The sequence below is a fragment of the Morone saxatilis genome, unplaced genomic scaffold, assembly GCF_004916995.1.
Source record: "Morone saxatilis isolate NCDOM2014 unplaced genomic scaffold, NCSU_SB_2.0 Contig0, whole genome shotgun sequence".
Taxonomy (NCBI): Eukaryota; Metazoa; Chordata; class Actinopteri; family Moronidae; genus Morone; species Morone saxatilis.
This window is the reverse complement of record NW_023339650.1, coordinates 14,119,025-14,145,644: the sequence shown is the minus strand read 5'-3', so window position 1 is coordinate 14,145,644 and position 26,620 is coordinate 14,119,025. Positions and strand designations below refer to the sequence as shown.

The following is a 26,620-nucleotide window of genomic DNA, read 5'->3' as shown; positions in this document are numbered from 1 at the left end:
CCTAGGATGGCTAAGGCAGAGACATAGTTGTTCAATTCTCATGATGGAGTAATAAAATAAAGAACTGCATAATTTTATGTAGTTGTGTCACCCATCTGTGGGGTAAATCTGTTCCTCTGCTGTGGCTAATGTTAATTTCATAATGATCCTCACTCCCTGAAGCCAGCAGAAGTTGCAATACTGGCCCATTTTTGGGTGAACTCAATTTGCAAGAGTAAGGCATTTATCCTTTGGCAAAAATTCATCTTCTGGCATCACAACACCACTTCTTCTATCTTTATAAAAGATGCTAAGATCACCTGTCTTTCTCTGTTGCTCTGTCATTATCTTTCTATACATTTTACACTGATTTATCCTCATTTAACTGTAAAATCTTCACTTCAAGGCTTTACTTAACAATAGCTGACACACTACAACAACTTAGAGTTGTTTATCCAACAAAGCTGACATTTTGACAAGAACATGTCTCTGAATGCCGCACACGTGTTTAAACTACTGAGCTACACAAGCTTTCTTACCAACGGCCTTATATTGATCAAACTCTCATTGTCTGTGGCAGAATAAACAACTCTGCAGGGGTTGTTTATCTCTGCTCAATCTGTGGCCTCATTTGTGTATCTCATGAAGCAAACTATAAATAATAAGCTTAAGAATCTCATTAATTTAGCATGTTTGATGATATGACTTCTCTGTGTTGTATTTAGAAACTTAATCAAGCATCGCTGCACAGTGGGGGAACGCAGCAGAGCATGGGACAGGTCAATATTTACGACACGTGAGAATAGGGCTTAATTGGTCGTACGAGGCGCATTAAATACCCTTCACAAAGTCAAAATTAACCTTTACTGTACAACAAAAGAGGCAGTTAAGATGTGGATAAAAATGTTTTACGGCTCAAAAGCCCCAAGAGATCAAATCAGAAACTAGCTCGGCGGTGTCTTCTTTCCCCGGCCTTCTACCAGAGCCGAGACCTGGGGTGTTTTTCTGAAGTACACTCAGATGGTGGTCCCCCTTGGGCTGATCGCCATCCACTCTCACTGAATACAGAGAGAATGAATGGACATTTTTCCCTCTGCACTCAGCCAGAGAGGATGAGAGAACCAATTCTGAGCTATCATTACCAGGAAAAAGGGCGAATTTCACCTTGACCTGACTGCGCTGGCTCCCTGCTGAAGAAATTGGGCTGAATGCTGTAAAAAATGGTTGACAGCCCGGGATGGGAGAGAACTCAGATGAGTAGTTATGTAAATGAAGCAAGAGTCAAGGGTTATTTTTGACAGAGGGAGCCCCTTAAAGGCTGTCATCGCCTAGCTCTTCAGGAAGCTTGTTCATTACAGGAACCTCTCGGAGCACAAACGATACAGTGACCTTTAGATGGACTCTCTGCTCTGTGATTAACAAAACTGTGACAAACAAAAGCTCCGGTGAGAAAAGCTGACTAATGTTACTTTACCAACAGCACAAGGACAAAGGCTGGTGGCGTGTGGCAGCTCTCCCGCGCGCTATTCAACAACAACGAATAACGAAGCTACCAGAAAAAAAAAAAACATTGATAGCTGCACATTCTCAGTCAGCGGGGCTATCATGTGAGCATGTGTGCAAAGCGAGGCAGGCCAAGTGTGAGGTGTTAGTGGAAAAAGGTGTTTTGTGTCATTGATTGCCATTGATTGTAGTTTTGTTAGGTCAAATGTCACAGGGGTGAAACAAACAAACATTGACGTCGAGGCCGTGAAAAGGCTGAGTGTGTGTTTTTGGTGATTCACAAAGGGAGTCAGAGAGGTGCCCTTTTGTTGGATTGTTGGCTTTGCAGTTGTTAATAATGGTACCAATGATAAAACCAGACCAGACTGCTTCCAGCTATTATGATACCAATAACTTTGTAACACAAAAGTCTGAATATCTATAATTTCAGTCAGTATTTACATGATTTATTTACATGATAAATAAGCTGAGTGGGTTGTTGGAGGACCGATTAAGAACCTGGATAACAACTTTTACCTTTACAACCTTTTACATAAGATATAAAAAAACACAGTAAACGTTTTTGTCCATTTGAATTGAGTTTATTTTGATCATTTACAGTCAATAGTTAGAGTCAATAGGGATTAAATGTCTGTCTACCAATAATATGTACAGTATATTGAACTCAATAATACATTTATCTCCATTGTAGACTTAAAGGCTGAGTGGGCAGTTAGTGATGTACTCAATCATTGTGTAAAATAACACACTGATTTTATTAAAATGTTGGTTCATTAAAATTAGTACAGATTATAGTTCAGTTAAGAAAATGTAGCTTTAGCTTTAGCTCCGGATAGCTATGTCCAGCTAGCTTCCCCTTCGATCTCTCTCTGACACTTATCTACATCCTTTTTTCTGTCTTTTTGTCTACTGATAATATTTACACTATATTAAAATTAATGTATTATAATTCAGTACATAAAATATGTGATTTAAAGTAGCTTAGCAACATTAAAATTGATATTTTAATGTTGTTACTCTTGTAGCTATACCTCCTGCTTTAATGTTAGTTTTACTAGTTGTTTTTTCACAATTTTACGTTCTGTTTTCATGGAATTTACATTTCTATGTCATAATACTTTTATAATAAAAGGTCAAAATCAGATTCTGATCAGATATTTAGAAAAAAATGGACCTTAAGAGCAATGGGCTTTTGTCTTCGGCGGTCCAATGGGACATTTTTTCAATGAGCTGTCCCCATATGTAGTTTCGTTTTAGCTTGGAGGGCAGAATGTCAGAGGAAAAAGCCAATGTAAGGCGAGGGCACAAAAAATAAAACAGTTGGAGCAGCTCAAAGGCTGAAATTGATCCAGTGGCCCTCTGATAAATCTCTGCCCCAGAATCCACCGACAGACTCAGCAGAGACTCTCGAGTGATGGAGAACGACAATAAACAGTAATGACACTGGAGATTGCATTCATCCACAGCCTAAAAATTAAGGATTCATAACTTGAACTTGGACCAATATGAAGGAATGGGAGTGTTTTGATGTGTTTTTGACGAAGTGCAGACTCTCAGAAACAACTTTACCTGACATTTATAATAAATGGGATGGAGACTGCATCGGTTTATCATTGCCCCAACTCACTGAAAAAGCCAGAAGTACCATAAAAAAAACAGGCCATCTGTATCTAATAAGATTAATATTTAATTAATCACAGTAGGCTAAACACAGGTTTTACTAATACCATTAATAAAGGCTCCACTCAAGTGTCCCAGTAAGCCTTCAGTCACAATATCAGGACTCATCATTAATCTTATATTTACACCTTTGCTTTTACTCCCATGACATGTCAAAATTGAATTATGGGTCAGTATTAATCTAGGGGATAAAATAAAATGCTAATCACATTATGTTTTTATTGGTTTCATCCAAATTCAGTACATGTAGTCTAAGATATCTGTGTTAATACACTGACAAACAGTCAACAGTGTGACCTCTTCTTTCCTCCTCTATCGATTCAGTTTAAGTCTGACACTGCACAGATCCAGTCCGCTGCAACGACAGAAGACTAGATATAATTGTATTGCCTAACATGATTATAAAGAAATACTTAAGACATTTACAGAGACGATCAATACCACTCTTGTTTCTAAATGTAAAGTTAGAGCTTTAGGGGTGCCGATAAAGGCAGCCATTTTCCAGGTTTTATGCTAATCTAACCGGAAGCTAGATATATAGCTTCATATTTGACAGACAGATAAGTGAGTGGCATCAATATTCTCACATTACTCTTGGCAAGTAAGGAAATAACCATATTTTTTAAAGAGAAATATTATCAGTATGATGCTAAGAAGGAGGCTGCTCTCTATTCAGAACAAGGCCTGATCTTTTAAATCATCGTGTTGACTGTCAAATACGAGGAGGACATTTATGCTGGCATGTCAGCTGAGAGGAGCCATGATTGAACACTCGTGAAATTTATAACAGACTGGTTTAACTGTGCTGTTTATGATCCCATCTGCTCCATGCTGGTTATTACAAGAGAGTCAGTTCACGCCACACACACACACACACACACACACACACACACACACACACACAGAGCAGTTGCAGGACTCTGACTTGTAATGGATTTTAATTTGCAAATAAAACAGGGGCAAACTATTTTATTTGCACTTGTGGGGATTAGAAAGCATCACTAATGAAGTCAGGACTCCATTCGGAGGCTCTGTGTGTTTCAGTTCGATGAACTGGATGTTTTCTGCTTTTGCCAGCACTAAAGAAAACCTTTAATCACCATGCACAGGGCACCCACAACCATTTCTGCAAGTTAAAGTACTGTTCTAATGCCCATTGTGACGCATGTACTGCTGGATTTTAAGATTTAACCTTTTTTCTATGTAAAAATGGACAATTTATTTTATTGTCTCCCCCAATATCTTCGACTATTTAAACGAATAGTCTAAAATGTTGGGATATATGCTCGATAGCACTCTCATGTGTCCCTGTTAAATATGAAGCTGCTGATTAGCTTAGCTTAGCATAAAGGAAACATTGGAAACATCTTCAGGAAGTTACTGCTCCTGGCCAAGAAATACTCTTTTCGTCATATACACACGTCATATAACAGCCTGTAAAACAGTAACTTGTTGCTTTTACACTTTGGGTTTTGTACAGATTAATCAAAACAGTTTTATTTAGTGAGTTTTAGAGGTGCTAGTGGGAGCTGTTTCCCCTTTCCTCCGGTCTTTATGCTAAACTAAGAAAACAAATAGGCGTATTTCCCAAAAATGTGAATTATAAAGGTTTTCCTCCCTAAAACAGTGTTTTTTAAATCTTTTATCACATTTTTTTGAAGCTGAAACAAGAGAAGAAATGCAGATTTATTGATTGTAATTTATAGTGATCCAAGTTCATCTGATTGATCATTAATTGACTTTATCTTAACTTATAAAATCGTAGTGTTGCATAGAGCAGAACTCCTGCAGAAACTGTTCACCTCTTTACTTTTTAAACTACATTTAATGGTATTTATATGGAGAAAATTTGTTTTAGTCATGGATTAGTGTGCTTCCCTTTTAGTGCCAGATGGGTTGCGGGGGGGTATCACATCATTAATTTGATGAATTAATTATTTAGTTGTCAATCAAAAAGCAACAGCAGTGTATCAGAACTGACATTCAAATACTTCCTTGCAATGTATCTAAACTTTCTTCCTCTTCACGTTGTTTAAACTTGGCTCCTCGGCAGGTCAAGACAAACTGATCAAGTATGTGCACACACTGTTTGACCCACATGCACTCCAGTGTCGATATGTAAGGTCCATTGTTTTTATGCCTCAGAGCTTTTGCAGTCAGCACTATAAGCATCAGGGGGGTAATTGTACAGCGGGTTGGCGAAGGACAGCTTGGCATCTTTCCAGGCTGAACCCTGCTGTGGATGAAAACACACAAAGAGACATACATCAAGTCACTGACTTCTGCACAGATAATTAGAGTAAAGCCCCAGAGGCTAAGACAAGACACCTTACCTCCGCCTCCTTCCTCCAGGGGTAGACACTGATGGAAAGCCCCCGACCATCACTCGTCTTGGCGTTAAGTCTGGGACAACCGCCTGGCCTTTCGTGGAGGGACGGGTGCTGAGGGAAAGAAAATCATGTACACTGGCTTAAAATTAGATGAGATGATGTGCGAGAAGAGTGAAATGCAGGCGCAATTAAAATCAAATTGACCTGTTATGCGTCCATAATTACACCTCTAACCTCCATAAAAAACATTACATCACCGTGTGTGGAATAATCACACACTGTTTCCGCTGCTCGATTTAGCGTTGAAGCGGATCTGTCTGGGTTGAGGAGATACCAGTTCACACCTACAACTCTCTATTTATAGCCACGTCCTCACTGGCAGCCACATGAAAGTAAACATGTACAGACATACAACACAGATATAGAATATACTGAAATACATTATATATGATGGGTGCGTGAATTGCCTTGGGAATATTGCACCTGCTTGAAAAAACATAAATTTCTATAATATTTTCACTTATAGTAACATGAACAGTAGCATAACACTACATTTCATCCACTACTACTACATTACACACACTCTATCAGCACCATTAAATCCATAATAATCTCTATCATCAGAGTCATTGTGGTTCTCAACATCACTCTCACTTTTATTTCTGAATGACACTTGCTGCACACCCACACACAGAAACGTGTGTGTGTGTGTGTGTGTGTGTGCTTTAACTTTCTTATGGTTCTGAATGCAGGATTTTAGTGTTTCAGTGTTTAACATTTAGGAGGCTCTATTGGCAGAAATAGCATATAATATTAATGTTTTCATTACACACGGGGGACTTTAGGACGTGAATATTACGCAGTCAAAAAGTGACATCCTTTTTTTTGGATCAAGGTAGATTTTTAGAAATGAAGGCTTCAACCAGTCACGTTGTGCCAAACAGATATCACATCACAACTCATGGCAGACCTGTTGATTGTTTATGTTTCTCGTCGCCTTGTATTATATGACAAAGGTCACAAAAATCTAAAAAACAATGTGCATCCTCACTGCTGGATGCCTCGAAATCCTTCACACTGATCCTTTAAGGTCTAAAAGCCTTGCTATTTACTTAAGCTTCTCATCATGTTACATTTTTGTAAGACTGTTGATTAAACTGGTTATTTTTGGCGCTGTAGCTTATGGTGTTGCATTTGATCAGATTATATGGTTCAGTTATTGTGCCTACCGCCTGTATATGCACTACAGTGTAACGCACAAAGAAAAACACAAATATACACATAAACCGCAAAATCAATAATCCTAAATCAAAAATGTAATCTAGCAGAAAGGCTTGGCGATCACCTTCTGACCTCCTCTAATTGTAGATTCAATTACTGAATAAATGTGAGGCGAATGGTAGAAAAATGAGATTTGTATAGCCGAGAAACCTAATGTTGCCCGAGCAGATATCGCTGATGATTGATTGGCCATTTCTGTGCGCTGACCTCTGCTCTCCCGTCAAAGCCTGGGTTATCCATCACCCCGTAGTCCATCAGGTTGGTCTTTCTGTGAAACCAGCAAAGGAAAAGCACTCATCATCAACAACATCATCATCGGTAAAAGGAGAAACGCTGTCATTATAGCAACCAGAACTCACATTAAACAGCATCTTTCCTTGAATAATGCCAGAAAGCAGACAGCAACTCCGAGTACAAGCAGCAGCAGGCCGATGGTGATGCCAACATACACAGCATCTAAATAAGAGTGAGGCATTTAAAGCATAAAGAACTACCTTTAATGAACTGCAGAGACATTAACAGGGAATTCAAGGATAGAGTAAATAAATTCAGGTGAGACAGTTTTATAGAGAGGAACAGGGATTGGAGTTTCTTTATTACCCAGCTGTGTGTCCTCTGGTTTGGGTGACGAGGTTGAGAGAGATGGTTTCTCCTTCACATGGCAACGGTTGCCTGTCCATCCTGGATAACAGCTGTGATCAGATACCAAGAAACAGTACAAAGTTATGACACTGATGTCAGGACAACATGCTGCAAAATGTCCAAATAAATGCATCAATCAAACCTGATTTGTACGACACAGTTTAAATTTGTTTACAGGTGACTGAAAAACCAATAAAACTAAGACAACAGACATATAACCAGTAAAAATAAGGATAAATCTGGTGATTATCTATTATTTTTTATGCCAACTATAACAACTATTAGTAAAAACCACAGCGCCATGCAGGCAGAAGCTTGACCTTTCAACCATTTATCTATTACTTTAGGCAATCTATTTAGACTTTGCTACGCATGTGCAAACTATTTTTCACACACTCTCAATTGCAGCACTCGAATCCTGTGCAATTAACCGTAAGTATCTGGTAGTTTATTAGTGGGACAATAAAAATGCTAAAGATCAGCCCTCACACTAATTTGTAATCCTATTTGTGTGCGTATTTTGCTCCTAAACATACTGTACTAATGCACTGGGATCTGACATATTTGAAAAATATGGCCTGGTAGAACGATAAAAGTTAAACAAAAAACTAACAAAGATAAAAAACATAATTCAAAATCTCTTTTGTACACATACACGCATATTCCCTCACATCATTTAAAAAAACATTGCTATCGTGACAAATGGTGCAAGATTTATCTGCTGGAAATGAAAGCATGGAAACACAGACTAATTGCAGTTTGCTGTCTGGTGAGCTGCATCTTTGGAAAAGAAAGTTTCTTCTCCTAAACGGAGACTCCGCTCCAAGTCAACATCTGTTCAGTATCAACTTGATTTCGGAGCAAGATTGACCTTCTAATGCAAAACACACTGCTCTCAGGGAAGCCAGACTGTGTCATTATAATTCAGAGGGGGTCAGGGTATATATTGTGTGACGGTCTGGCCATGGCAGTGGGCGGTCATTGGCCTGGTTCCCCGGTGGATCCTGCTCCGCGGAGTGGAGGAACGTGATGCAAATACTGAGCCAGAGGTGCCCTCCAATGCTGGCCTCGGGTTCTGCTGGAACAGCTACAGGAGCTCCATACCACACTGTGCAGTGAATGACGGCGGTAAACTCCTGTTACATAATGAGAGGAGGCAGGGGTGGAGGTGCTGCATCGGGGAATGTTCGACAGGGCGATGAATAAAAAGGGGAATCAAACCCTTGGAGGCTGAATGAGAGAATGAGGGAGGGAGAGACAGCATTTCTGCCACAAACAGCAGTGGGATATCTTCACACTGCAGACAGTTTTTAAAAGTGAAACTGAAATCACATTTAGTCAGGAAGACAGTGTCAGTGTTTTTTTATTCTAATTTATTGTCTGTAGAAAAAAGTCTTTCAGCAATCTCAGTGGCAGAGGCGTGTTTGATTGACAGCAGCTGGCAGGCTGAGCTTCGTTACAGGCGTCAGGGCAAAGTAAACAAACTTGTAGCTCATAAACCATTGTGTTGCTAGCAGTAGTTTGAAGAGTAAAGACCACACCAGCATCTAAACCAAACTGACTTTTGCAGTTACATTTACATGGTGTTTCACTAGCCAATTAGCTTTCCAGCTGACGTTAGCAGTGCACTTTTGCATGCACATTACCTCCATCAAGATAAGGTGCAAGAAAAGATGTGGTGTCCAAGTTTGTAAGTGAGATAAGAAAGAGACTGTGGCTCTTGTGTAGCAGGCTGTATCAGTGTGACCATGCTCCTGTAATGTTACTGCTTTATGCAAATATGGTTTAAAATTAAGCTCCCCTTTTTGGGTACGGTAATTTTCTCAAAGAAGAGCACAGGAGGGGATTCACAGAGCAGATTTGTTTGCTATAGCAGACAAAGAAAAAGCTTCCAATTTAACTGAGTTGGTTTTTAAAAGTCTGTTCCTGTTCCAGCATTTTCAGTGGGATTACATTTTGAATAACATGACACTCTGATTGCATTGTGGACACACTCTGCAGTCAGTTATGTGACTTTAGTAAACAAGTATCTTGTCTGCTGCAGTTCACATCTGTGCAAAAAGCAACCTCCTGACACGAGGACAGAGAAATGTGAATCTCTTATTGAGGATTCACTGGAGCATAATGATGTTAGCAGATCCAGCAGCAAGTCTTGTAATTGCATTCTTACTTTTATAATGAAATATCTCGTTGCAGACATTCCAAGCTGCTGATACAGACAACTAGATTCATAAGCTTCTTAAAAAAAAAAGGAAAACCTCCAGCAGAGTTATTGTAATGTCTGTCTTTAATGTGTTTTGCCTATGCCAACATGACGGCCTCTCAGCAGATTTATCTGATGCAGGAGTTTTTTTGTGGTCTACCCACTAAGACCATTGGTAGTAGGAGCCGTGTTTAAATATTGACCAGGAGAATCCATCAGAGATTCCCATGAAACACTGTGCTGGTGGATAAATGAAGGCAGAACCGCCTTGGTTAAGCTGTGGGGGATAAGCAGATTCCCACATGCTTCATGGAGCGTGTCTTTTCCAAGGAAAGAAACAAGACTGATGGGATTTCGATGTTTTAAGTCTCACAAAGAGATAAAGGATGGGAGGAGGAGTGCGAAGAACAGACATGATACTTATCGTTGTTTGTGCGTGTTTGGGAGTGTGTAGGTGTGTGCTTGTAAATGTGTGTTTATCTGTGTGAGGGTGGAGTTCAGCTTACATGCAAACAGGCCCGTGTCTCTCCACATGGCATGAGCCGTGATCCAGGCAGTACAGCCGAGGGCAATCTGCAAATAATACGAAAGAATCTGACTTCATGACTGAATATCTTATTAAAGAAATATACCAAAAATAAGATCCTCCAAAGATTTTCTTCTGCTCTCTTTCTTCTGTCACCTGCCACCATCCATGGCTTTTTTCCCCTGACAGGAAACAGATGTACACTGATGCATGTTTCTGCTCCGACATCAGAACATGAAATCAGTGAATAATGTTGCGGGGGGATGCATTGTTGAGCATCATCCATCAACCTTTACAGAAAGCGTCAGCCACTTTACTACATCTCCCTCCATCCTGTATATCTGATGACAAATACTTTTCCCTCCATAGGTTGTGTGAGGGTTATCGGGGCTGCCTGTTAAATAATCATCATGTTTGAAACACCATTATGAGACCCTGAAGCTCTGTTCTGGCTTGATAAAGTGACTGTGGCTTGGCAGTGTATGCAAGCTAAATGTGGGGTTTGGCCTATTCCTGAGAAACGCAGGAAAGCAGAGGTTTTAATGGATTTTGGCAGCTTGCAGAAACTGTTGAGGTGTGCTTTGAAGACTAAAAAGACTTGAACTTGAAAATGTCCTAGGAGTCACTGCTAAGACTGGAAATGAGCAGACCTGAATGAAGTTTTGGCAACGCTTGAGTCAAAACTGACTGGTGACTCACGAGAGTATGATATACAGTAAATATGAAAAGATAAATCTATGCATTTGTTTTTTTCTAAACAGATGGAGGAAAGACAGTGTGTTAGCCAGCGTGAAGGCCTTTTTTAGCAAGATAGAGAGCCATACTTGAACTAAATGTCACAATAATTGACGTCAAAGCATTAAAAGAATATGATTAAAAACATACAGCCACGAATGACAGTTAAAACTCCATGAACTGTATGATCAAAAGACAAGTGCGCAGATGGACATCCAACTATGCTGAGGCAGAGGACATGTCTGAGCTTCAAGGTCGGGGAATCATAAAATGGGCTATGGTTAATGGCAAAAAAAAAAGCTTGAAAGGAGAAGGTAAGTAAAAACATGTTACCATGGCAGCTGGACTCATCCGAGTGAAATGGCAGACAGTCGTCAGACTGGTCACAGCGCTTCTGAAGTGGGATACAACCAGGTGAACCTTCACACACCAGTTCTCCCAACTCGCACTGCAGCAGAGCTGGTGGAAAAAGACATGACAGGGGAATATGTAGAGGGGAAAGCTTTGGGTTTGGGAGGTGTCACTTAACCTTGAGTTGTTTATGGCAGCTACAGAATGAGCTACAGGCGTGGTTTAACGCTAGGTGTATGTGAGTGTGAGAAGTGACTGGCGGTGGCTGTTAGCGTAGATGCTGCTAGAATCAGAACTGGAGAAAGAAGAGCAAAGAACGACACTGAACGTTTTTCTTGATGTTCTCACTCTTCTCCCGGCTGGTTTCGGTAAGTATATGAATACGTTTTATGGTTTATTGTATTGCCCGGGATAGATGGTTCATCCGATCACCTGCCAAGTATTGTTTTGGAAGTGAATGAAATTAAAGGAATTAATACATTTCTTTGTATGCACACATTTCAAAACATAAATAGATAAATAAGTGTAACAGTAAAAAATAAAGCAAACATTTTGTGATTTAATAGCTGAGATTTAAAAGCAGTTGGGTCTAAATACAGGATGTAAATTCAGGGTCAGGGAGGAGAGGATTAAACCAAAAATAAAAAAACAGTTGATCAATCACAATAAAGCAGATCATAAACAGGTTGAAAAAGAGTAAATTTTGACTGGCTGGTTTTAAATGCAATACTAGGACACAAACCAGTATCACTGAGCTGTGCTTGAATGGTTTGGGAACCCAAATAATAATAAATAAATAAATAAATAAATATATATACTGTATTCGTCCAGATTTACATATAAATTGATATAAACATACTGTATAAATTGGGCTGTATGGTATCTGCATGGTTACTGCTGTAGGTGAGAAAGTATGTTATTTAATGAAAACCAACCCTTAGTCTGAACCATCCACATATGAGGGAATTCACAAGAATCTGACAAAGATCGTTACAATTTTTATATACTGTTGGTCCATATGTTGATGGATCGTATACTTGTAAAGTGTTTGCTTTCTCCACCTGTCAAAAACCCGACACAGATACAGACACACATATACTTACGGCAGCTGTACTCATCTTCCCCATCGGGGCAGTCTGGGACGCCGTCACAGCGCAATATGGAGGGCAGGCAGAGATCATTCAAACACTGGTAATGTCCAATAGGACAGCGATCCTGAGGAGGAACAGTACCGGGTACCACAGTGGGACAAAACTCTTCATCAGACTGGTCGGCACAGTCCAGCTCTCCATCACATCTCCAACTCTCTGGGATACACTGGAAGGAGTACGTACACTGGTACTGGTCCACGGCGCAGGTCAGAGGCTGGGGAGTTACTGGTCCTGAGGTGGCATATCACAAAGATACATGCACATAATTACACATTGATGCAGAGAGCTTAACACACCTTAAATCCTCTTTCATCGATTTTAGTTCACACACTGTCAGCATCCTTCAGCGAGAGATCTCAGAGGATTGTTTTAAGACACGGTGAAAAAAAAAGATGCTTCTTCAGAAAGTCGTCCGAAGAAGTGATTCAGGGGTGAAGGGAGAACATTAGGGTGGGAGTGAGGAAACAACACAATATAAATGTAATTGCTTTTCCCCCCCATTGCCCTCTGTGCCGTCCCTCGGCGCTGACCCAGTCTCCACAGTGAATTTATATGGACCTACAGGGCAACAGGCTTCATTAACTCACTACACTCTCCCCGAGGGTACACGCAATTTATATGGAAAAGGAGTAGAGGAGCATGGACTTCGGTGGAAAGAAAATGTGTAAAAAGAAGAAATGGGAGAAGGTGAAAATTGCAGGAAATGGCATGAAAAATGAGCACTGAATAGACACGAAATGAGGAAAAAACAAGAAACCAAAAAGACAAAAATAAACTAAAGCTAAAACTTTACCTTCTATCAAACATTTCGCAGTGTAGGAAATGTCATCCAAGGCAATGTCTGTCCACATGTCTCCGCCCACCTCTGCCTGGAAGGTCACTCTGAAAGGTGCTGGGTTAGACAGGATGACATTAGCATATGTCCACTGGTTACCGTGGTTTCCAGTGGCTGCCCACATCAGCAGACTGGTGCCAGTGGGTCCAACAGTGTAGACCTGCACAGAGATGGCATATAAAAACATGGGTGACATAAAATGACACTGAGATTAAAAAAAAAAATAAATAAAACAATAAACCTAAATAACACAAAAATCTGCACTCCAAGAAGGTCTGCGCTGTAATAACAATATTCCTATTCATATTTGTGGTAGCAGGTCAGTCTGATAATACATTTATTGATTCAATTTAATCAGCAAACCTGACTTTTAAAGCCATTATCAGGTCAGTTCGTCCAATACTTTAATTTATGACCAACTACTTGCAAAACTAAGGACATTCTCATCAGCCTCAGCTGTGCTTTGTTTTAAGAGCTAATTAGGTTAGCATGCTAAGACTAAGATGGTGAACGTGGAAAACCTTGTACGTGCTTAACATCAGCCTGTTAGCATTGTTACTGTGAGCATGTTAGCTAAAAACACCACTAAGCCTTTACAGAGCCGCTAGCATGACTGCAGACTCTTGTCTTTACATTAGTCTTCATCCTTTCATCTTTTTAAAGCATGCACATTCCTCTCGAGTCATGATTATTTTCTCTCATTTTAAACAACATTTGGATACAGATTTATTTTTTAATTTTTATTTTGCTGTATGTATTTCCACTTACTTCTACACATTAAATAAAGTTTTTTAAGAAACCAATAAATAATTTACTGTTGTTTAATTAGTTTAACCCTGGTGGCATTTTAAGTGATTTGTAAATATCTTGTCTAGGGCTACATGTAGTTTTTGCCATTTTTTCCGTGCACATCATACCCAATTAGTTTGTTTTCTTAACATTTGTGTATTGTGTGTTGTTTTGAAATTAACCCAGCAAACAAAAACACATAAAAAAGACATGAAAAGATGGATATGGTAATCAAGTTTGCAAGGTGACATGATTTGATGGATTATTTCCTGACAGGGAGACTTTCATTTTTCTCCTTGGGTATCAGGAGATTGACAGTAAGCAGAGTCTAATGTAGTGAGCGGCACAGTAAAATAGAAAAGAACCTTTTCTTACAAAGCCATATTAAGCCTTCAGTTTGACTGTGATGGATCATCTGACAGCAAATAACAATATTTATAAAAAAACAAGTTTGCAAGGTAGATGTCTGACACAACACATAAAATACTTTGAATTATTTATGGAGATGTAACTCATATCAAATCACCTTCAGCGTTCCCATCCTGTCAGAGCCATACATGTAGAACCAGAAGCGGAGGTGACACTGGCCGATGCTGGCTGGAAATGGACTCCTGGTTGTTACCCTGGCAACGTCACCCTCCCTCTGAGTGGCTGAGTGTATGAAGAGAAAGTTCCCTCCACCACCTTTGCATTAAAAAAAAATACATTTGTAGTCAATTTATGAGTAATATTTGAGTGTGATGAATGACAGCTCTTGTGCGGTGAAATAATACCCACAGCTAGACCCTTCTCAACCTTCCAATATCAGCTTTACAGCGGGAAAGAAATAACTTTCTTCTGTTGGATCCAACATACATGATATTTGGAAAGAAGAAAGTATTTGTGCTGTTGTGAAACGATGCAGCCTGCAGGCAAAAGCTGCAGAGAGCTTCTTCGGCTCGGCTGGGTTCTCAGATGAGACAGCATCTGTGTGAGGCCAGGACAAAGTGGGAGTTTTCCACATGAGTTAAAGGGGATTTAAGGCCATCACAAATCCTCAGTGCACAGCAAACCCCGGTCCCACTCCCCAATACTGGATTCTTCTCCTATGACTCAGAAAATAAAAATCTGTCATTCATTCAGATAAAAGCTGTTTCCTGTGTACACACATGTTCTTCCGTCATCCAGATGTTATCGTCATCTGATAATGCAACTAAGTGATGTCATGTGCACCTCTTTGTGTCCTTGTGTTACAGATAGTTTATTGATCTGCTCTGGCGTGAGATCATAAGTTCACTCTATGACACATCGTCTGGATTCATCTCTCGGATCAATAAACTCAACTGTCCAATCAGCAGTGGGTGTGAACTAAGTAAGAGCCAATTCAAGGAAGCATTAGAGCTACACGGTAGATTAGGACAGTTCATTGAATTGGTCAATCTACAAGATATACTGACTTGGTCCTCCAGTGCAACATCACCTCTACAACATCAGTGCTCCCAGAGAAACTCCTGCTCATAAAAAAAAAAACGTAGATCACACGTGTATCTTGAAATAATCTAACTAGGGCTGGAACTAGCGATTATTTATATATAACTGATTGAGCTGGCGATTCTTTTTATAATAAACTGATGACTTGTTCAGTCGAAAGAGTGTCAGAAAAAAGTAAAATGTGAATCACAGTTTCACTGAGCCAAAGATTAAGTTTAAGACTAACAGTTTAATTCATCATTTTACAACAATATAGAAGAGAGCAACAAGAAGAAAGCAAATGTTGACTGTTTTCTGTCAATCAATTAATTATTTAAAGCCCCATTATGTACCTTTTCTACCTTAAAATAACAGCTTCAAACTTCTTTTGATGCCACGCTGACTTGTAATAACACTCTGAAACTGCAACACATACCAAATCTTACATTGTGTTGCTTTAATCAACTAAATGTTTAAGCCATACATACACTACTCTTAATGGATTCAGGATGATGTGGATTTACATTACTTGTTTCTCTCTGTAAAGTAAAACAAACTATAAACTGCTGCATTTTCCTCTCAAATCAATGTCTCCTATACTAAACTGTAATTAGAGTTTTCATTATTTTCATGCAGCTATCGTTTGATTATCAAGGTCGTCCTTTCCCCTTGAATCAATTTTCAAGCCCTGGAAAAATAAGCAGCATCAACAAACAGAAGAAATACTGACAGCCAGTGAACAAAACAATAATTAATGAATGCAAATTGCACCCAAAGTCACGTGGAAATTAAGGTTTACACATTATAGATGAGTGTAAGAGTAACCTTAGCACCAATGAGGTGATTCATACTCCAGGATTTAATTTTTAATTACTCAGCATTAGAAATTACGTTTTGATGCAGGAGCATAAATGTACATAAGATAAACAACAAATCCAATGCTGTTAAGCTCAGTTTGACTCAGGCTGACATTGATCAGGATGTATTATTAACCCTGCCTTCACATGCCTGTTGAAGGCTCCGATTCCCCAGCTGTCAGGTTGTAATTACAAAGGCGCTGCACTGAGCTGCCTGTAAGCTGAAAACATGGAGAATGTCAGGAGGACGCAGGACGTTGTTTGTTCTTAATTTTGAGAAAGGTTTTTTTGACATTATTAATCTTTTACCAAAAAAACAAGGCAGAAAGCAAACACATGCTGTGAGTTTTGAATATAAACAGGATCCTTAGCGGCAAGTGCTCATTCTGTCATGATAAAGAGGTAAAAGGTTAGAAATACACACAAACTTGCATATCAAAATCCTTTCTGAAGCCACACTTGTATATTTATGTGCAGTGGTTAGATTTAAGGAACAAAAGCACTTCTGACTTCTCAGTATTTAACCAAGTGCTGTGAAAGCCTTAAAATAACCACAGTACATGTTAATCACACTTTAGTTGGTCTGATTTTGCCACTAATCAGATACATTAACGCAGCTACAAGAAACTTTCATTTGGGGTTGACTCTGGCACCCCCTGTGGACAAAAGTGGTAGTGTTTCCACTGCCTCGTAGTTAAGTTAGGTTTCTTAACTTAAGTTAGGTTAAGTTAAGAATAACTATATAGAAATAGCCAATCTTCTTGGCGAAGGTCTTGTTTGTTTATGTAGGTCATACAGAGTTATCAGTACTAAACTGAGATCATAAACCTTTTAAAAAAACTCCTTGTAGTATGTTTAATTAAAAGCGTTAAAAATAAACTTAATTCAGGTGGTATTATGTATCTCTCAAAAAGTATTATCTGTTGCAAAATTAGGAGTATATCAACTGTCCTCCGAAGAAAAACAACAGCATCAGCAAATCCCAAGAACAATAAATGTTAATGTTTAAGTGACAAAGCTCTCTAGTGGCAGTATGAATTATTACTCTTGTCTACGGGGAACAAAGGAGGACGTTGGGTGGCGTTATTATAGAGCTTTAGAGTCCAGGGAGGGAGGAGGTCGGAGTGGACGATCAACAAAACGTGGGACTTTGCCAGCAGAGACCACAGATTTATTACTGACAGTCACTCCTGGTTTCATTTAACCAAGACCACATTGTTTCACTAACAATACCCAGTGTTGTTTGAGCCTGAATCTAACCGAACCGTAAGCACGGTGGCATAAAATCAGAAAATGTATTTATTTTTCATCAGTGATTTGTAACAGTTTTGGAAGGCAGAAAATGCTTATATTGTCGTTCTGCAGGGCATGTAGTTTAATTTGGAGCATGCGTTGTATATAAATGTAATGTCTAAGAGAAAGGACTGGCAGCAGAGTAAGTACTGACCAACACTGTGGTCAGTGTGAGGTCCAGTTCCTGGTGTCTCCCTCCGATGACCAATCCTCCAATCAAAGTCATCATCAGTGTCCTGAGAAAGCTTGCACGTCTCTTCCCACTGGCTTTCATCCAAGTTGAAATTGCAAGCTCCTGGAAAGTGCTCCATGGGTTCTACGAGACAGAGAGAGAGATAAGAGAGAGAGATAGGAGTGTGAGAAGTCTTGGTTGAAAGTAGTTTTTTTCTGCTCCACAGTAAGATGGATTCACTCCCCAATTTCCCATTTCTCCTCACCACAGTCTATCTCATCTGATTCATCAGCACAGTCGGCCTTGTTGTCGCACATCAGGTGGGACTCAATGCAGTGGCCACTGCGACACACAAAGTCTGTGACTGCAGGACAACTGAGTGGCTCCACAACATCTGAAACACACAAACAGAAAAAACATAGGAACAGATCTGAGGGAGAAACACTCATCATCTTCATCAGGTATTTAATCTTTTTTTAGGACTGACCCACCAGATGGGAAACTATCTCCCCTTTTTCCATTCAGATGAATCAAATATAGCAGCAGAGAAAATGCTACAATGAAGAACTGTTTTATTAAAAAACAGCCTTCCTGTTCTGTGCACCGAAGGACACGAGCGGTGGAGAAGACGATAAATAAAAGCAGACAAAGGCCTGTCATTGAAATCAAAGCCTCCTTCCTTTCAGCTCTGCCTTGTTTGAGACAGAACAGAGAGGAAGGAAAAGAGATCAGGTGGAGCAGAGACAGCACATATAACTACATTATGTGTGTGTGTGTTCTGTAAAAACTCAAAGGCAGAGACATTAAAAGATGAGTGAAGTGAGTACAGAGTTGAACTTCATTCCAGAGGTTCAGCTGGGTTAATAATGCCATCATAGCATAAACTGAAAACCCATTTTAGGACGCATTTAAAGTTGATGTCATTTACTTTTGGACTGACAGTTCTTGCATGGACGCCTTTCAGTCTGTTTCGAGCTCCAATTGTAGGTCAGTATTCATGTGTCTCTCTATGTAAGTGTGTTTATGTCCATCCCACATGGTGTCCAGCCTTGTGCCAGGTCACGTTTAATGTGGAACATCTGTCTCGGACATAAACATCAAACGTCGTCATCGCACAGAAAATTGAACTCTTTAAGACACACTAGCTCACTCTTTTTCTGTTCGTACTCTGAGTGTGCCAGTGGTGAATAAATTTCATACCCCCAAACTATCGGTTGAAAAGATCATAAAATAATTTCACAGCATATTTATATCTCGCCTGTGAAGATTATTGGAAGTACACTTTGATAAAACAAGGACAGAGAAGAGCAAGAAAGACGTTTAATGTAATTCAATCCACATTATGTAATATGGTCTGAACTCTTTTTAATGTTCAGATACTTCAGGTAAACCACCTGAATAACTAATCATAGCAAGAAACCTTAGATTTGGATCGTTAGCATACGTTTTATTCTCGCACTTACAAAGAGTCAATAATCTTCAAAGACAAGTTTAAAGATACTCTCATGACTTTTAAGCTAAAGTTAGATATGGGCTGGTATGAAAAGCTGACTGACAATAAATCAGTTAATGAGAGTCTCTAAAAGCATGAACACTTTTCCAAACTATCAAAAGTTTGGTCAAAATTAAAGTTGCTTTTAAATTAAAGAAGCAAGAAGTTAGATTTGCACTGCCACTCTGCACAAAGCAACCTTATTATGTGTGCAGAGGTTTTGCTGAATACCAGACTCTGTGATTACTTTGCCAGGTGGTGAGATTTCTGGCTTTCCACTCCAGTGCTCCATTTTGGAACAATGAAATTTCCCATCTTCTTTGCCCTCCTGCTTGCATTTTCCACACCTCAAATATTATAAATCACTTATTATCTGAGTCGTGGGATTCAGTCTCATTCTCTTGGCATTTCCTACTGATTGCCAAAAGATGTTGATCAAAAGCTCAGACTGTATAACATTCCCTTAAAAAAATAGTTTGACCTCTTGCTTTTTTGGCTAAATGAAAAGATAGATACCAGTATAATATCTGTACAGTAAGTATAAGGCTAAAGGCAGCAGGGCGGTTAGCTTAGCTTAGCATAAAGACAGGAAACAGGAGGAAACAGCTACATGACATATACTGTGTTAATGAGTGAGCTTTATAGGTTCTGACAGGCGGCAGGTTGGACTGTCGTATACAGCTAGCTGTTTCCAGCCTTTATGCTAAGCTAGACTAAACACCTGCTGGCTCCAGCTCCAAACTTAAAACACAGCTATGAGAGTGGTATTGATCTCATCTGGTAAATAAGCATATTTTATAAAAATTCTCCAACTACCCTTTAAAGAGCAACTTAACCCCTAATTCCTTTTTTTGAATCTGTATTTTTTTTGTACAGGTGTTCACTGCAATAGCACTTTATTCCCTTTCCCCCTGAAAGAAATTGAAAAATGCTGTTTTCTGAAACAATGTAATCTATGATATAAAAACTGATCCCACACATTCTTGAAAAATTACTTTCACGTAAGTCTTGTTCACACAAGATAGTAATACATAGAACAGATAAAAAATATGGTCTTTTCAGGACCTTAGGTGCAAAGAATTTAGAGTTTGTATTTGCAAAGAGACCAAGATTAGGTGAAGAAGAGGAAGGATGTTTTAGTGTTTGGGGTATTTTTTTGTAGGTAGCATCTGTCTACAAATGTTCAAATTTGGCCTCACAGTTTTTTAAGCTTGTTTTTTATATTTTATTTTGGTTCAGCCAACAAAATAAAACTAGCTCTTCTTACAAAATGTGTGTACTGTTCATATCACCTACTTGGAGCGCAGTCTATGAACTCCAGGTCATCCAGAGCAGCTCCTCCACTCACGTCCCTCGAGCGAATCCCCTCAAATATCACCTCAAAGTTCCTCAGCTTCCTCAGAGGGATCTCTGCTTGGTTCCATTTATTCCCTTGGTGCCCCGTTTTGTTCCACACCTCCCACAGATCGTTCTCTGTCTGTGGAAAAGAGCAGCGTTGACAAAAGACGATCATGTGGTGGCATTTCTGGTTTCAACGTCGTCTCTAATATCATTTCAAAGAGCTTCAAAGTGGATTCAAAGCTGCAGCAGTGATTATTGTCAGAAACATATGGGTCAAACTTTTAGTATAATTGAGTCGCAAGTCAAGATTGAAGAACTTTATGTTAAAATAAGCTCTTAGCCAGACTTCTGCTGCTGAGAAACAGTGAATACCATCTAAGCGGAGTCATTAAAGTCTCATTAGTATAACAGTGTAGTAATAAGTTCCCATGCCTTGAGACATTATATTCAGAATGAAAGCGTGCTCTCTCTGAGTAAGGGTAATGGCTTTCTCTCATGCCACATGTGGAACATATTAAAAGACAGGCTTGCGATGTGTATTCCTTTGTAAGTCCTCTCTGTCTTTTCCCATGGTACTATGCAGGCACTAAATCATGACTAATACAGCTTTGAAACAACAAATGTGACTTTGAAAGGGGGTTTAGTGGATGTATGTGTTACGAGTCAGCATCTCAGCGGCGGTTTTTAATGTCCTGTCAAGAGCATGAATGAGACATTTACAAAACCATATCACATCATATTAAAGATACACTGTTTTGAGTCTAGAACACGAGGAACTAGTGCAGAGCTTTTGGTGAGGCAGTAGAAATTGTTACTTGTAAAGTTAACTGTTCTCTATGTCCTTTATTAAATTTTAACAATAGCGCAGAGGTTATTTCATAAATAGTCTCAGATTAAAACACAATTCAGACAAATCCTTTTCAAAGAAGAATAAAAGAAGATCGATCTGCGTACACATTGTGACAATATAATTTTTGCAGCACCAGCTACAGTCAACAATACAGTACAGAAGCCTACAAAAGCATACAATTAAACAAAAACATTAAAAGATAAGGCTGGTTTGTATTGTCAACAAATCTCATGAAAAGACCAAAACCAACAATTAATTGATCCTGCTAACAGGTTTGTACCCAAAGCCTGATATTCATCAGTGCCATAGAGCTCTACTGTACACATTATGAGCCTCACTATTGCACTGGGTTTTGAGTTGATCCAACATACATGATCCTGCTACCGTAAACATGCACTGAATACAATCCCCAACAAATGCACTATTTGCAGTTCTCAGCTGTTTTAGAAAAATTCCAGTTTATATTCATTAACCATTTATAAAGATTTACATCTTCAGTAGGAACCAGTGGGTCACACATTGGGTACAGAAGTCATAAAGAATTGAAAGAAGAACTAACAAGTTGTTTTTGGTCTTTTTATGGGATTTGTAAACAATGATATATTGCCAGTCTTATCCTTAAAGTGTAAAGCCAAAGCAAACCTGATGGGACCCTTCCCGCCCTTTTTTTCCCTCTGTGCTCCAATGACAGTTGAGCAAGCTTTGGTCGACTTTCTCCTCTACTGTACTTTTACCATATGTGCTTGGGTCATCTATGATCAAGACAACCAATATTTGAAGCTGGTTAAAAGATAAAAGTGACAAATACATGGTTGCATCTTAACTTAGCTCACTTAGCTAATGCTAGTTACATCTGAGAGCTAATATGAGCAAAACTGAGGCTAATTAGCTTTCTAACAATTGATGTAGATTAGCTAGCTAGTTAGCTGGTTGTCTTTTAAACAGAAAATATCGAAGTGCAGGAAAGAAGACATTTGACAGGGGTGGGGCTTAGGTAGGGTCAATTGTTGGCCAATCAAGAGGAGGTAATATGGATGGACAGGGCTTTATTGCAACTTGCATCTAAATTACATCCATTTTGCAGAAACACAAAAACTTTCTCTACTTTGTTTCTCGCTTGAGGGGATTAAAGTGATGTGTTAAAATCCAGCTTCAGGTCGATATGGAGAAGGGCTGCCTAGTTAAACCACAAAGTGTTTAACAGAGGAAAGTATAGATTTAACAACCCGTCCTACTGAAGTTCATGAGCGTAATATTAAGACTGGTGTCACTCTGCAATAATTTATAATGGCTCCATCGACCTCTAGTCCTTCCAAAGGTGACTGCAGGTCTATAACATCACGTCATTAATTCAGTTTTAGGGCAGCGTCATGATTTGAGTCAATCTCTGACGTCTTAAACTTTTTGGACCTTGCAGGTAAGCAGGACACACAGTGAGTTCTCTAATGATATATGGCACCAAACCAAACTGTACTTGAAGTTACAAGATGTGACCAGAGGCTTGACTGCAGTGAAAGAGACCTGGTTTAATGTACTCAAAACCAGAGGACAAGCAATGTCACTACTACTCTGCAGTTTGAAAGCCTATTAAAATGCACCCTTGGGTGAGGCATGCACAGGCTGTCTCCTCCGCTTTACACCAGTAGAGCCCTGGTTTGAAATAATCTTGTTACTGTGAGAGTGGAGCATAGATTAATAGGCAGCGTTACAGCAGGACTTATCCAGATTTATGTCATGGAGTTAAGGCTCAATCCATAAAAGCAGTCTTAGAGTGACTGAAGAGTGCATGATACTGGCATATGCTGGTCTGGGTGGCATAACAGGTATTTATTCGATCAATGTGAAGATTCGTTTCCTGAGCTCACAGTCAAGGAAAAAGCAACCACAAATTCAGTTTCCTCAAAGTGGAGAGAGGATAGATATTTGCATAATTTCATTTTATTATCCCCCCGGTGACAGTCAAGAGGCCAACAAAGAACAAAGAAAGTTGTAATCACAATAAAATGCTTATTTTATTGAAAATTTTAAATCCCTTATGTCTTAACCATATACCGAATGTTCCACTAAGCTGGAATCCAATTTGTATTCATGGATTTTTCACATTATGAAACCGCTGGCAGCTTTTTCTCTGCGTTTTTCACCTTCAATTCAGGGTACAACCACTTTTTTTCTACTCAGTCTCTGCTTAGTCAAACACTGAGAGGATACAAGCATATTGTTTGCATGATAGAGATGCTCTACAACTCTGCTTAAAATCAAGAAAACATTCAAATTATTAGCTTTGTCATGCTGTACTTTACTTACTTAGAGCATCCTTTCTTTGATAGACTATCACATGTTTGGCTCACCCTAATGTCAGGCCACATTTGAACCCACTACACCTTTTATAACTACACAATTGAGCAAATGGCAGGCTATGTAGCTTTGTTTTTAAGTTATTCCTTTCATCATTATATCATAATGATGATTCAAAATGGATTTTGCCAGTAAGTAAGACAAAGAAACAGCCCGCTCTCACAAAATGTTATGAAATATACATGATGTCTGAAAAGGAACAAACAGTGTCCTTTCATTAAATTGGAAAAATGCATTTCTCCAAGACGAGCACATTATAATGTGGAGCCAGGACAGAAACAAAGGAAGTAGTTTGACATTCATTTTTATGTAGATGCAGAAAAAAGGATTCATGTTCAACTCTAAAAAGTACGTCAAGGTAATAGTTCGACCTTGCTGAGAGTTAGATGAGAAGATACTGCTCTCATGTCTGTACTGTGAATCTGAAGCTGGAGCTAGCAGTCAGTTATGGAAAGGCATTTTAGTCAATATTAAATACATAAAAATATATGGCTACAAATAAAATCCTAAAATAAATAAATGAGGCAATAAATGTTAATATAAATATAGAAATTAATCTATTTAGTTTTGTTTTTTATTTAAAAAAAAGGACACCCAGCAGCACGGCTAACTGAGCTAAATAGCTAACAGCAATTACTTTGGCACTAAGTAACGCAGTATGTCCATCAGGAAACTCCCTACTACCTTGCCTGAACCTCCATCGCCACCTTCATTTGCATATAAAAGATGGAAATAAAAAGAGCTGGGAAATAAACGTGGCATTAAAAAAATAAATGTTTTTTTTAAATGAAGACCTTTTTATTTATTCAACTATTGACTTATTTATTTATATTTACACTTATTTATATAATTATTATAATATATTTTATTTTTTTCAGGAGTTATTTCATAGGCATATTTATTTATTCATTCATGTATTTGTTTATTTATTTAATACTGACTAAAATGACAATTCATAGTCGGTTAGCTTAGCTTAGCATAAAAACTGGAAACATTAACATGTTAATGTGTCGGGCACATAAACCATCAGTAAAACCACAGCTTGTCATATGTACAGTTTTTACACTCACTATTAGTGAGCTTTAGAGGTGATGGGAGGTGGATTTTGTTATCCTCAGACAGAGACAGTTCCCAGTCTTTATGCTAAGCTAACTAGCTGCTGACTGTAGCTTCATACTAACCTAATGTAGCCCAAGGTTCCCTAACCCACTGTCCCAAATCCATCTTTGTTAATCTCACATGACAAACACTTAAAATGACGCGTTCAGTTTCTGCTGTTATAATGGAGGCAGTTTTTTTTATGTTACTTTGGCATGCACGCAACTCGCCAACAGGTGCCTCTTACTTCTTAATCACTGTCCGCACACTGACTTACAGGTCTGGCCAGACCAACTGCCCCACAATGTCGGTTCCAGCTGGCTACATTATCATCACTCCCGTCAAAAACACACAACTTTGTACTGAACCTTTGCAACCACCACATTCAGCATAAGAGTAAAGTTATTACCAAAAAGGCAGAGACATCTTCGCTGTTTCAAGCTTTCTGTCTTATTTTAAAACAATCACCAGTTCCTGACACCTCCATCTGCTCCTGATTATAGTTTTAAAGTAAAACCGAAACAGCGTGAAACAGGAACGATGCCTCTGTCTTTCTGGGAGTAACTCTCATACATTCTACACATCAGCTGGATCCCTTTGTATCACATGCAGTGTTGCGTAGCAGATGCATACATCAAATAACATCATTATCAGGCTGCATGCAGACATCACACGCAGTGGTTTCTATATCGTCCGCTACACTGCCCTCCTGGTCTACTCGGAGACCCTGCCTCTGTCCATGCAGTCCACATACTGCTGAGGACAGTTATCAGCATGATGAGCAATGACTCTTAGGAGCAGTTCAAAGGGCTGGTGATATAAACAGACAGGACTGTTGAGCCCCCTTGTGAACTTCACAGAGGGAAACATTGGCCAGGTATATATAATCCCCTCCCTCTCACTCTGCATCTGTACCCATTGAAGTCTCTAGCGTCATTACCATAACTGCCTTTGTTCTTCAGTCAACCTTTAAAGATGGCTCACACTGTGTTTACACTATGATGCTCTCAGAGTGCGTTTGTAGTCTGTGCGAATGTGTGTTCGTGTTTGTATTTATGTAGCCGCTTTGACTCAAGGCGACATCGAGGCTATAAATGCTATAATGTCGTGAATTATAGCACAAAGCAATAATCTGTAAATGCTAATGTCTTTGAACCTTGGAGGTCATGCATGCACTTAACATCATTTATGTGTCATGAGAGACTATGAAGCTCAACTGAGGTATTGGTTCTCTCTCTCTCTCTCTCTCTCACACACACGCACGCACACACACAAGACACAAATCAGACAACACACACACTTCAGTCAATATCTAAAATCATACACGACGACTGTGTCTCTGCGTTTGAGTGATTCCACCGCCGCATTTTTATATCGAGAGCTAACCTTCTTTAAAAGGCCACATTTGACATTTTTCATCTATGTGAACAAGGTGGACATGTAAAACAGTCCACGTGCATTTATCATCTTGTGCCTCTCAGGGAGCCACATAATCAATCAAATAGCCAGTGGGCTTGACTGAAAAAGTGGGCAAATCCTATGATTTGAATTTCTAAGAGCGGTGTTATCCAGTCTGCACGAGGGTTGAATGTGCAATTAATAGCAGCAGATGGTGGTGGAGGTAAATTCAGAACAGCATGAATAAATATCTGAGTGTATGAGCAGTGTCTGAGAGACATGTGGGAAGACCTAAATGTATTTTAAGTTA

At 39.2% G+C, this 26,620-nt stretch overlaps 1 protein-coding gene across 1 annotated transcript in view; it reads right to left on the bottom strand.

Moving 5' to 3' along the window:
- Window positions 1-2,067: 2,067 nt before the first annotated feature.
- Window positions 2,068-26,620, bottom strand: part of malrd1 (MAM and LDL receptor class A domain containing 1) — a 56,507-nt gene continuing 31,954 nt past the window's right edge. Inside the window, exons 21-33 of the mRNA XM_035657521.1 lie at window positions 20,565-20,745; window positions 18,042-18,170; window positions 17,759-17,920; window positions 14,532-14,689; window positions 13,175-13,376; window positions 12,334-12,612; window positions 11,213-11,338; window positions 10,125-10,191; window positions 7,374-7,465; window positions 7,133-7,229; window positions 6,981-7,041; window positions 5,496-5,603; window positions 2,068-5,398 (exon numbers count right to left, since the gene is read on the bottom strand). Of these exons, the coding sequence (XP_035513414.1) occupies window positions 5,297-5,398; window positions 5,496-5,603; window positions 6,981-7,041; window positions 7,133-7,229; window positions 7,374-7,465; window positions 10,125-10,191; window positions 11,213-11,338; window positions 12,334-12,612; window positions 13,175-13,376; window positions 14,532-14,689; window positions 17,759-17,920; window positions 18,042-18,170; window positions 20,565-20,745 (1,764 nt within the window). The 3' untranslated portion in view covers window positions 2,068-5,296. The remainder of the gene's footprint in view (window positions 5,399-5,495; window positions 5,604-6,980; window positions 7,042-7,132; window positions 7,230-7,373; window positions 7,466-10,124; window positions 10,192-11,212; window positions 11,339-12,333; window positions 12,613-13,174; window positions 13,377-14,531; window positions 14,690-17,758; window positions 17,921-18,041; window positions 18,171-20,564; window positions 20,746-26,620) is intronic.